The sequence below is a fragment of the Humulus lupulus genome, chromosome 3 (assembly GCF_963169125.1).
Source record: "Humulus lupulus chromosome 3, drHumLupu1.1, whole genome shotgun sequence".
Classification (NCBI taxonomy): domain Eukaryota; kingdom Viridiplantae; phylum Streptophyta; class Magnoliopsida; order Rosales; family Cannabaceae; genus Humulus; species Humulus lupulus.
This window is the reverse complement of record NC_084795.1, coordinates 128757209-128770803: the sequence shown is the minus strand read 5'-3', so window position 1 is coordinate 128770803 and position 13595 is coordinate 128757209. Positions and strand designations below refer to the sequence as shown.

General features: G+C 34.0%; 1 protein-coding gene across 1 annotated transcript; it reads left to right on the top strand.

The window, feature by feature from the left end:
* Window positions 1-3933: 3933 nt before the first annotated feature.
* LOC133825037 (uncharacterized) lies at window positions 3934-7625 on the top strand (the record flags this gene model as incomplete). Its single annotated transcript, XM_062258036.1, has 7 exons — window positions 3934-4146; window positions 4259-4354; window positions 5060-5120; window positions 6020-6084; window positions 6321-6395; window positions 6510-6582; window positions 7241-7625. Coding segments are annotated over 7 exons (798 nt in total), but the record flags the coding sequence as incomplete, so codon positions are not given.
* Between the last annotated feature and the right edge of the window lie 5970 nt (window positions 7626-13595).

Sequence of the window (13595 nt, the reverse complement as noted above, 5' to 3'; positions counted from 1 at the left end):
ATTGTATTATTGTATTGTTTTGCAGAGTTTAGGTTTCTGAAAAGATTAATACTTGTCCATGGACGTTACTCATACAATCGTACAACATTTCTATCCCAGTATTCATTTTACAAGTCTCTGGTGGTTTGTTTCATCCAGATCTTGTGAGTTCTCCTGGACAATGCCATTTATTTTCAACTTTTATATCTTTTATAATTGACATGTAAACATTATTCCTTCTGATCTTGTATATTATTCTTTTTTAAATGTCTGGTGTACTAACTTTGGCATGTTTTCAGCTTCTCTTTTGTTTCAGGTGTCTGATCTTGGATCTTTACAAAATTTCATACTAACATTAACTTCTTTAATTTTTCCCCTGCTGTATGTGTTTTACATTAGATTGTGTTGTTTCATTGGTTCACATTCTCTCTGTTCTTGTTGTTTCTCCTAATCTTGCTTGCTATTTTGAACTTGTGTATATTCTTAGTTTGTTAATTTTCACTATCTTTATAAGAAATTTAACCAAAAGATCTTAGTTAAACTAGATTTTTTTATTTAGATTTGATTTATACATGTTCTATTATCTGATTTTATTAAGCTTTTGTTATAAGTGCAAACTGAAGCTCTACTCTCTTAAAGTTAAACTATGATTATTTGCATATCAGTTTTTGCAATTGTATTTCATTTGCATATTTTAGGTTCTTGATCACAGAAGTAAAAAGAAATGAAATTAGATTTAAATTTTGCATGTTCCGTAAATTTTTTCTTCTATTTTATTACTTATATTTTTGCCTGAATACTATGTTTTGCACACTACCTTTATGTCTTTTTTTGTAATAATGAAATGGAGATCATTGGCACTTGTCTAATTGAGGATACAACCAAATTGGATTGTGAGAATTTGGCCATTTGATATTTGAAAATTCGCTTCCATATGCAAGCAATTTATGAAATTATTGAAACCTGTCGTTCTCATTTGATAATGCCCAAGTGCTTATCTCCAATTACTCAACATGGTATGTACTCAACTCAGTTTTTTTGAGGTTTTTATTTTGTTTCTTAGCCATTGAGTTGATATAATATATGGCTTCAGTGTATTCTAGTTTCTTGCTTGACCTTTTATTTCCTTATTTCATTATTGTCTCTAATGTTTTTTGCAGCCACATGTTGACTTTGGATTAAAAGTACTTGGTGCAAATGCTATGTGGATTCCTGGCCTATATGGGTTTTTCCACGTAAAGTACTCATTTAAGTTTCGTTGATTGAGGCATAGTTGAATAAACACATAAATGCATGCATCCATCTTATAGACAAACATAATTTTCTGAGAGTACATATTAATCCTAATATAGTAACTAAATGAATATTGCTTGCAGTTTTTACTTATCTTTTTTTTATTATTCAGAGATGTTTCATTCTGTTCCTTAATACTATTTCTTTTATTATTATTTTCTGCCTCAGGAAATGATTAAAGATCAAGTTGCAAACATGTATTTATGGCTCAAATCTCTAGAAGTACAAAGTATGGATCCAACAAAGTAACGATCTGAGCCCAAGGTCAGTATACATTTTCTTTTTCAATCATGCTTTTTGTAGTTGTGAAGTTTAGGTATCTCTTTTTCCATTATTTCAGGTAAGGCATCTAGGACACTTAGCTGGTGGTGCTTTAACCAATGCATTGGGTGCTGGAAGAAAATGGTAAGCAATATAAATCAATTAGTGAAGGGTTCAACTCTGTTTATTTTAGTCTAAACAATTATTGTTCCAATGTTGAAGAGTCATTCCAATTCAACAACATTATGGGAAAGAATCTGCAGGCATAAGAAACCTGTTGTAGAACTAGACAATCTTCTTTGTTTTCTGAGTCAATTGAGGTTACTTACATTAGTACTAGCTATATAGACATTATAAGCAAATAGGATTGGCAATTTAAAGTGCTCACTTGTATGTCTAGTGTTTTTGTATCTGAACTTCAAGATGGTTAAGTTCTTGGATTAGTTTTTCTGCCTTTGCTCTTTTGAATTCTGATTCTGGCTCTTTTCTGATTCTGATTCAATTTTGAATTATTTTAAATAAAATAAATAGGAAAGAGTGAGTTAGGGTGGGGAGCAGCAAGGATATGTTTGAAAGAAAAAATGCTGAACTTAAGGCCACTGATCTGCCACTCTAATCTGAGAAAACCATAATAATATTAAAGATTTCTTGAAAAACTAATTGCTTTTTCTTCAATATTTGCCTCTTAGTATAAATAATATGAATATATTATCATTTGAAATATAAACAATTAAGTGGTATTAAAAAAAGTTACCACATAAGAGAAAATTCCAATGCCATATCATGTGAATAGTCTTCCCATGTCAAGGGACATAGCTCCCTGTATCAGAATTTTTTTCAACTCAGAAACTGACCCATTTAGTTTTGTAGCCTCTGCTTTTCTCTTTGAATTTATTTTGATTCTTCAATTCCTTGTTTACTTGTAATCTGATACTTGTGTTTCTTATGTTTTGGGCATGAAAACTATGGTGTTTCCCTTTTTTTGGCTCCTATACTTGTGTTACAGGAAATTCAATGAAATTATACATATAATGAATTATGTTTGTGTAAAAATTATTTATATAAATATACAATTAATTTCAGTCACATTTTTTTACAAGTGGTTTGAATCATATTTAGAAGGAAAAGAGAGAATAAAAAAGATAAGTGAAGGGACTAAACCATAAGTTGCAGTCAACTTGAAGGGACTAAACTCTAAGTTGCATCCATTCCATATATTTCATAAGTTAATTAAAGTATGCGATGATTCTCAATGAATCACTGATAAGTGAATTGGCTATATGGCAGTTTAGTTAGTTATATAAACTAGTTCATATACTGTAAACTTTAGGATAGAAAAGTTCAAAAATTTCTTTACTCTGTCATGATTTTGTGCTTGACTAGTACTAGAGAAGGTGAGGCTTTTAACTATCCAGAAGATGTAATAATAACTATTGTCCTTTCTCATTAAACAAACTGAAAAAGGTTGAATAAAACAAAAAAACATTTATACTCTACGGTCACAAAAATGTACAAGACTATTTCTGGATGATCAAACAGAATTAACTTAGATAATCTTTAAGTAAATGGCTAACTCATTAGAAGAGCAAACATTTCTCTCTACTAGCTGGACATGAATCTTAGGTTTGAGACTGAAGCTTTGAAACTCCTTTAGCCAATTAAATTCTAACTTCTAAGTAAAGTTGCTAGCTTTGAAAAGCATGGTGGATCAAAACAAAAAAAACCTTCACAAAAAACTATATCTAACTATAAATATAATCTCATAGTAAAATACATAAAATACATAAAGTCAAAGTCATAAACAAACATGTGTCTAATTTTCTACACGTAATTTTTGAGTTAGGCAAGTCAACCCTGTAAACGACCCATTTATTATACAAGTTAGAAACCTCAACTTAAAACTAATTCAACCCCCTTATAATTAAAATCCAAACCAGCAAACTTAATGCAAGAACCAAGATATAGAAACATTTTAAAGTTAGATACTTATAGTCTAAAGAAGAAGAAACTAAAGAAAGCATTAATATTCATGTACAGAGTCATTTGTGTGAACCCACGAGCAACAAGCCTAGCCTTGAATCTGCCTCTTTCAACCCCAGGAATTCCTTTTTAAATCTTGAAAATCCACTTACAGCATACCAATCTAGAACCAGTAGGCCTTTTTACTAAACTCCATGTATTATTGTCATATAGAGATTTCATCTCCTCATCCATGGCTGTAAGCCAATTTTTTCTGTCCTTACAAGCAATAGCAGTTTTAAAACTCTTAGGTTCATCATCAAGGGAGAATCTTTTATCTATGTAAGAAAGAAATCTAATTGTCGTTCTCAAATTGATGATTTTGCTATCAGCCTATTATAAACTATATGTGGTGCCCCCTTGCTTCTCTGTCATTTCCTTTTTGTTCCCCTTAATAAACTTTCATATAGGGCTGATCTCTGCCATCAGTCAGATGATGAAGATGAGGAAGATGAAGAAAGCAGTGCTGAGGAATCTTTGCTAGAGAAGACATTTAATGAACGGAATTCATTAAATGCAGATAATCATAATCACAGAAGATGTTTACCTTTCCGGTTGGTTCATGTTCGAAGCCGCCAGAAAATTGTTATTTTGGTATGGAAATAGCATGTACAATAGTCTATTAATATTTTCAGTAAATTAATGAAGTGTTATGTGTTACTACGTTTCATCAAGATGCATAACTCAGTATTTATTAATTTATCAGGCAACTCTTCTAGTTATTGTAATAATGATGGCTTGTGCTGTTATAATTTGGATTGGGATGGGAAAAAACCCTATTGATTCTACAGTGGTGGCTCGGGTATGCACTGTGCACATATCGATACATTTTGTATTTTTCTTTCCTTGGTATTATAATAGAATGCTGTCTAGATTTTCCTGACTATGAATTGATCTTAGTTTTTCTTTTTATTATGACATGAATACATATGAAATGGTTAATAATTACGCTGAATCTCTTTTTCCTATGCTTCCAACACAGTTACATACCAGGCATTATAGCCAGTATAGCGGAAGGCTCAATCATTTTTATTGTTTCAATTTTTTCTTATAATTGTATGAAAAAATTCCAATTTAGCTTCCGAAAGTAGCAAAAAAAAATATATAAATAGCCCCCTTTAATAAAACTACGGCTCCATGTCGGTCGAGTACTGTTTATGGTCCATGATTAAGTTATTGCTTTCTAAGGCTACTTAGGGATTTCTAGTTGCTTTCCCACATTTAAGGATTTTCCAATAGCTTATTTGTGGTACAACATACACTGTAAACAGGAGATTACTTTTGCAAAGTGTTCAAATCAGATAATTGGCATGTCTAAGATGCTAAGTTAAAACTAACTTTTCTTATTTTGTGCTTTCTATGAGTTAAATGAACAACTGTTAGTGATAAATTTCTATAACCTTGATTGCAATATCTTCTGTTAGAACAAAGAAGGTTATGATACTTTTACTTCTTCATGGATTAACATATATTGGAGTTGTGACAATAATATTATTGATTTACACAGGTATATGTAGAGGTTTTTGCAGGAGCAATGCTCTTATTAGCTGGAGCACTAGCTTGTTATGGTAAGCAATTTTCGTTCAAGTTTATCTGCTTTCAATTGTCAGAAGTTCTAGTTATCATCTGTTTTGTTCATTTTCTAGTAATTTTTGTTTCGGTGTAGGAACTAATTAGGTCATTGTTGGTTACTTTTGCTTGATGGGATGACCCAATACACAGTTTTAGTATTATGGTGTTAGAACTTATTACACTTCACAAGATGCTATTGACTTATTTTTAGTTGAATGAAGTAATATAAAGGTTAATACTTAAAAGAACCGGAATTCCACTTGCTTCCATATTTACAAGAATATGCAATTTAAGTATGATGTATTTCATTTACAATAAATAAAATAATAATTTCTGACAGCTATAAAACTATAAAATATGTCAAGCAAAAGTAAAGGATTTGCCCCAAATTAACAGGACCTCACATGTAATTTCAAATTCAACACTGATGCTTCCTTGATTTTCTCTATTACATTGAGGCGTTAATATTGACTCAGATTATTTCAATTGATTCAGAAAGTTTGAGTTACCCATTTTTTCTTAGAAACTGATGGTTTTAATTCCTTCCAAAGAAATCCTAGAGAAAAAATAAAATCATGATCATTAGAGTCTATTTTTAATGGATTTTGTTATTTGTATTTTTCATCATAAGGTTAAAGTGTTTATATATAATGAACTCTCAGGAGAAGTGACTATTTGGACACTTTTCCATATGTTTGATTTTTCAAAAATTGGAAAAGCACAGGTTGTTTTACACATGTTTTCTTTTACCATTAATGCATGCTAATTATTGTTTGATTATTCTGTTCTGTGGTGCGGTGAATACTTTTTACGATCAAAACAAATTACTTGGGTCCTTTATTATTATTATTATTATTTAAGTTATAATTTTTTTTTTGTCTTTCTTTTTTTCAAGGAATATTACTATGCCTGAAAATGAGCAAAGTCAGAACTGAAAGAGCTTCTTCAGAGCTTTGGAAGGTACTTTTTTCCAATTCATTCTTAATATGATATTACCTTCTTTCTTAGCTGCTTTGAATTTTTCCATCTCTGATGCTAAACATGCTTTACTTTTCAACTTTATCTAGATATAAGATTGCTCAAAAGGTTTGTTTTTTGGCATATAAATTGAAAACCTTTTTATGAGCACTTTCCATGTTTTTTTTTTCATGAAAGTTGTTAAGTTGTGCTGAATGAATGTAACTTTGGGTTTGCAGGTTGCGGGTTTAGCTGTTGTTTGTGTTTTATGTTTCACCTCTAATGCTTTTGTGGCTTTGTTAACTGACATTCCTGTAAGTTCCTATCAATAGGGCATGTAATGCCATTCATTTTTCATTCAAACATCTAACTCGGTCTAATAGATCTCTAGTAGTTCATTTCTCGTATTTTTTTAAAAAAAATTGCAGATGCTTTATCACAGCCATGACCAGGAAGTGAATGATGGTTGTATATCTCTTCTAATTGTGTATTACTTTGTAGGTAAGTAATGCTAACTAACCCTTCTAAATTCAGTTAATGAGTTGACCTTTATTCAATTGATGGTTTTACATAAACACAAAGTAATTTTGGCCACTATATTCTTCGAGTGAGAAGATTCTATGCTATCATTCTTCTCTCTACATTAGAATATTTTTATCTCATGTGGTAATGGTTGCATCTTTAGCAGTTTTATAGATGTGACTAGACAAATCCTCAAGTGTTTTGTTAGGACATTTGCTTCACTATTATATTCTCTTGAGATTATCCATTACAAATTTCCTGCTAGAAGTTTGTATCGAAATAAATTCCCATTTTATATTAAGAACTCTTGACCAACCAAGAGGGTTTCTTCAGGTTTTATTTTCATTTTATTCAAGAAAAAAAAATGTAACGACAAAACATATAGAAACAAATGGAACTTCCAAAACATATAGATTGCCAAGGTTCTATTGTTAGATCTCTCCTTAGCCCCCCTAATGATTACTTGGAGTTAAGCATTGATTAGCAGAGTTAGATGTAAATTTTCTTATTGATAATATATAATAGCTCTTACAAGTTGAACATGGTTAAAAGATTGTTCTTCTCTCTAGTAAAATGCTCTTGGGAGAATTGGAAAATTGTCTGTTGATTTGTTTTATTCACTTTTGTGTGCTTCTAGGTTCATCAATCCCCTCAACTTTTTTATTATGGGTAATGAGAGAAGCACCACCATTAATAACAACTTATGTACAACAAGAATCAGCTACATTAACTTTCGTAAGTGTTAGTACAGCAGCAATACCAAATCCTCAGCACTGGACAACTGCGCCAAGTGTGAGAAATCAGGTCTGTATTATTCTCCCTTCATATTCTTCATCTATGTCGTGTATATAGACACTGATAAAGTCAAGTTTTTGGAGTTGTTTATGTATCAAAGTTGAAACTTTGTTAATGATTTTATGAACCATCTTTGAAAAATAAAATTTCATCAGGGTGATAAAGTTAGAGTAGTACAAACTCTACTGTTTGTTGAAGGAATTAACACACTTCTTCAAACTCTCTTTGGAACCAGACTGCCTACTGTTATTGGAGGGTCTTATGCATTCATGGTCTCTATTATATCTATCATTCATGATTCATCATTGGCTAGTATTGAGGACCCTCATATCGTAAGTGCAACCCTTCTATTCTTGAATAAGGCATTTCCTTTTCCTTAATATCACTAAAGCATTCTTTTATGGTATGACTTATTTGCTATCTATGTGTTGTAAGGAAGCATACTTTTCTTGTACATTTTTCTAGAGATTTCTCAACACCATGAGAGCAGTCTAAGGTGCTTTGATAGTAGCATCAAGCATACAGATTATCCTAGGATACAGTCAAATTTGGGCCATCTGTTCCTGGTAAGATTTATCTATCTTGGAATTAGAGGTAGTTGATTCAAGTATAATGCTGAAACCTGAAAACAACAGTATAATAGCTTGTGATTCTTGCTATTCAAATGGTTCTTTAGAGGGAATAAAAATTGGATGGTTCCTATTCCAAGGGGGAAAACAATGATTCCTTTGTTTTTGTGTCAAGTGCAGTACCAATCTTTCAAAATCCTGATATTTCTATGCAATTTATGGTATTGAACTTGGTTTGGTCACATTTTTAGTCTTACTGAACCATTTTCTCTAGTTCAGACATGATATGGACTAGTCCTTTATGAATGCTGAATGGACGTTTGACCATATGGTCCCCATGCATTTGTCTGTTGAAATATGTTTGACTGTACATTGGCTTTAAGGTATGTTAACGATTTTTTGCACTTTGGAATTGGCACAAATGGGAATCTTCAATTTGTTGTGTTTTGATTATTTAAAAATTTGCCAAGAGTTTCTTTTCTTGATAGGCTTGTTTGATTTTTCTATAAATTTTTTGGTTTACCTTGTTCTTTCTATTGATATTTTTTTCTTTATGCTCTAGGCGGTGTGTTTTGCTATAATGGGCATTGGCAGCTCATTTCATGCTCAAGAAACTACTGTGAGTGGGTAATTGGAGAGTCGAGTGTGGTAAATACTGTTCTTTTCCTGTGTACTGTGTTATGTTTGGGGTCATTTGGGACATGTTACTTTCTGATTCTTTTGAGATCTGCATGTAAAAGCCTCAACTTATCTGTTTGCATACATTTGTTGAAAACATCAGGTTCTGGCCTTCGGGTACTGTGTGACTTGAGGCCATCAACTACAGAGGTTAACATAACAATAAAACTTTTACTTGTGTTGCTTTTCTCGACAATGGAGTTTTATTGTCTCAGTTCACGTTTTGGTGGCATGATAGACATGGAATCTGTCGAGGACGTGGCTAATATTTCTAATGTGTCTGGGATTACTACCCATTCTTTGCAACTGTACAGTCATTGTTGACCACTGGACCGTCTCCCTGCAACTGTACAGTCATTGCAACTATTGTTTATTTCTTTCTGTTGAAAGTAGTAACTTTTAACTATGTTGAATATTTAAGACTCCTTGAATACTTAAAGAACATTTTGTTGTTGATGACAGTGTTGAATGTTTTAAACTAATTTGTGGATTGTTAATACAATGTTGAATGTTCTTACTTTTTGTTATTTGAAAATCAAGTTCATTTGATGATGCTAGTATATATTAGAAAGCTAATTTTAATTATATAAAAAAATTAAAATATAATAGAATAAATTAGTGTTATATAAATAAAATATATAATGAGAATTTAAACTTATCTAAATATTAAAATAATACAAAGATTGTGTTATAATATCTATTACAATGCACTTTTTATGCGAAGAATTGTATTATGCAAACTTCATTATATAACACAAATAATGTGTTATTCTAAAGTGTAGTATAACAGAAAAAATGTGTTATACTAAAGTGTAGTATAACACAAAAAAAGTGTTATACTAAAGTGTAGTATAACACAAAAAAAGTGTTATACTAAAGTGTAGTATAACACAAATTTATAAGTATTGAAATGTGTTATATAACCGACTATAAATAACATAATTAAACACTTATCTATATATTAAAATACCACAGAAAATGTGTTATCGTTGACAGTATAATAACACATCTGTATAACAATGATAAAGTGTTATGTAAAGTATCCTGACCTACGATTACATAGTCGGTCTTAACACATCAGAAAGTGTTATGGTATGTTTTGATAACACATTTTCGGTGTTATTAAAAGCATTTTTTCTTGTAGTGCAGGTAACTTTCTGGTTGTGAGGTACTCCACTATGAGGGTCATACAGGTCAGTTTTATGCAATCATTCCGACCTCAGCCGACTCTGGTACAATGCTCAGTTTTTCCAAGAACTCCACCAGATCTACGTTAAGTGTATCCGCCTCTTTAGTGGTAGCTAGTCGAGCCAAAGCATCAGCATTGGAGTTATGTTCTTGGGGTACTGGTTCCATGGAGCTGAACTCGAATTAAGACAACTCGCCCTTAACCTTGGCTAAGTAAGTCGCCATCTTGATATCGCGAGCTTGATACTCCCCTAATATCTGATTGACCATGATTTGGGAATCACTATAACATTGGACGTCTTTGCCTTTAGCTCTTTTGCCACCCTTAGCCCTCCTAATAAGGCCTCATTCTTGGCCTCATTGTTGGATGCTTCAAATCCGAATCTGAGAGTTGTATTGAATCGATGCCCTTCAGGTGAGATTAAACTTATCCCAAATCCTGATCCGTTTTCATTAGAGGGTCCATCAACGAAGATTTTCCACAACTCATGCACCGATTCTCTCATCGGCTCGTCTTGAAAACCCGTGCACTCGGCCACGAAGTTAGCGAGGGCTTGATTCTTGATTACTGTGCATGGCATATATAATATCTCAAACTGGCTAGGTTTGATGGCCCACTTTAGTAAATTTCCTGACGTTTTAGGCTTTTGCAAAACCTGACGTAAAGGTTGGTCGGTTAAGACGTAGATGGTTTCGGTCTGAAAGTATGGTCTGAGCTTCCTTGAAACCAAAATAAGACTAAACACGAGCTTTTCTATTAATGGATATCGGGACTCAGCTTTGAGAAGTCTTTTTCTTACATAGTACACTGGTTTCTGCACCCGATTTTCCTCTCAAACAAACACAGCGCTGACTGCATTTTCCATCATGGCCAAATAAAGAAACAAACATTCTCCAGACGCCTGTGTTTGATAGGACAGGGGGTTCAGCTAGGTGAGCTTTCAGGTCGTGAAATGCCTATTCGCATTCTTCGGTTCACTTAAACTTCTTGTTTCCTCTGAGCAATTTGTAAAATGGGAGACACTAGTCAGTGGATTTTGAAACGAAGCGGTTTAGGGCCACAAATTTTCCAGTTAAACTTTGTACTTCCTTGCGCGACCTAGGCGAAGGCATTTCTAATAACGATCTGATTTTTTCTGGATTTGCCTCTATCTCCCTTGTGTTTACTATAAACCCTAGAAACTTTCCCAGCGAAACTCTGAAAGTGCACTTTTGAGGTTTTAACTTCATGTCGTACCTCCTTAGTACTCCAAAACTCATGTCCAGGTCGAACACATGGTTGCTGGTAGTGTAGCGTCCTAAATTTGCTAATAAGGCTTAGGACCTTGATTAGCATGACAGGAGGGAAGTAATTGATTTAATTATTCTAGTATGTGAATTAAATGATTGTGTGATTTGAAATGCATGTTTAGGTGAATTAAATATACATGTGGGCCCCATATGGTTATTAGGGGCATATTTGTAATTTTGGCCCGTTGAGAGCATAAATACAATATATTTGTATGTTGTGCTTGATACCACAAGAAAGTGGTGATATATTTGTGATGTACGATCCGAGACGGTCCTAGGGAACGGTTTAGCTAAATAATCGCAACGGGGTCGAATACCCGGCTCAGGAGGAGCCTAAGGGTATTTTGTGAACATTGTTGGTGTTCGGGGTTTACCGGGTAGCGGGTAGTAATTTAGGGATTATTTGGGCATGTCAAAATTAAAATGGGGATTTATAGGAACACTCGAGGATTTAGCAGGATGTGACAATTGACAGGATTGCCCTTGATGGCACTAAAGGATTAGGATAGACTTGAGAGGATTTTAGGTATTTTGGGATTAGACTTAGCCTACACAACTCTGGAAATCAAAGCAAAAACAAGACAAAACTCTCTCAAACTTAGTTCTCTTTCTCTCTTCCTCACGTCTCTCTCTTCTAGGCTAAGGGGGGGCAAAGTTTGTTGAATTCTTGTAGAGTTTGGCTAAGGAATTCGGAGAATTGGAAGCTTGAGGTGATTTGAGTAAGCTCAGGTCGAATTATTCATTTAGGTAACAATTTATGGAACTTATTGATCAAGCATCCTGTTGTGTTTTCTCAAACTTTGTTTAGTCTTAAACATTAGGTCTGATTTTGATTGATGTTAAGGTTAGAGGTTTGTTTTTGGGATGCTTCGACTAGTTAAGTTGTTTTAAATTGAACTTTGGCCTGAATTCTAGATATAGGGTTGATTTGGTTGAGAATTTTTAGGTTTGGGGATGGGGAAAACGCAGAAAAATGCATGGTATTTCTGGGTTTTGAGGCTCAAGCCACGGCCCTGTTCATCAGGCGCAGCGGCTCATTTGAACATTTAGGTCTGGGGGACTCAGAAATTTTCCCAGGCGCCGCAGCACAGGGTATAGGACATCGCGGCCCGTGTCTTTCAGTGGAGAGGGCTTTTCCCTCTTACTTAAGTGTGTCATGGCCTTTAAGGGCTGTGTCGCGGGAACCCAAACGTTAAGGCTCGGGAAGGATTCTACTACCCGGTTTAGTATAATTCAAGGTCCTAGTGGCTAGATTAATATTTTGAAGTTCTTATTTGGTTTAGGGCTTGATGGTTGATTATTATGAATGCGTTGTGACTAGGTTTATATCAAAGCTCAGGTTAGAGGACTGTGCTCGGGATCGTGGTAATCAATCAGCTCAGGACACAGGTAAGAGAAATGTTTGTACCCGTAGAGCTATGTGGTGTGTTTTGTTGTATGTATTGTTTATAGCAGTTATGTCATACATGTTGATGTGATTGAATGGCAAGAGCCGGGAGTGGAAAAAATTGGGATCGGCAAGAGCTGGGAGTGGCAAGAGCTTGAAGCAGCAAAATCCAGAAGCGGCAAAGGCCTGGGATCGACGTTAAGCATGCTGAATGCAGGGCGCTAGGGTGAGACCTGTTAATAATATAAGTTTTATTATTATGTAAGGGTAGTTTAGTCTTTTAGCCTCTCATTATTTTGGCTATATATTTTGTTGCTCTTGTACTCTTATTTTGATATCTTTTGACATAATGAAAACCTAGCCTCCATTTTGATTCTCTCTCAAATCTCTTTTGTCTATTTTGCAAAATTATCCTGGTATCAGAGCAATGTTCTTGAGTACCCTCGATTTGCAAAATTATCATGGTATCAGAGCAATGTTCTTTTTTTTTAGTAATTTGGCTCTGTCTTTGGCTTTTTTTTTTGAGGTTTTTGCACCACTCTTGGGGATTTCGCATTTTCTTCTATTTATTTGGATTTTGATTATTCGACATGGCTGGCGCAAAAGATGATTCGCTTCAGTCCATCAATGTGCAATTGAATGGGAAAAATTATTCGTATTGGCATTATGTTATGAAATTTTTTTTTGAAAGGGAAACGTATGTGGGGTTATGTTTCTGGAACTTCCACAAAACCGAAGAACGATAAGGATGAGAGCTTTGCAGAACAGTTGGATCTTTGGGATGCCAACAATTCAAAAATCATCACTTGGATCAACAACTCGGTTCAACAATCAATCGATATCCAATTGGCGAAATATGAGACGGTGAAGGAAGTTTGGGAGCACTTGGAAAGGCTATTTACACAGTCTAATTTCGCAAAGAAGTATCAGTTGGAGATTGACATTCGGGCCCTACAACAGAATAGCATGAACGTTCAGGAATTTTATTCTGCTATGTCTAATCTGTGGGATCAGCTTGCTTTGACTGAATCAGCGGAGTTACGGGCATTCGCCCCTTACATTGCTCAGCGAGACGCACAACGTCT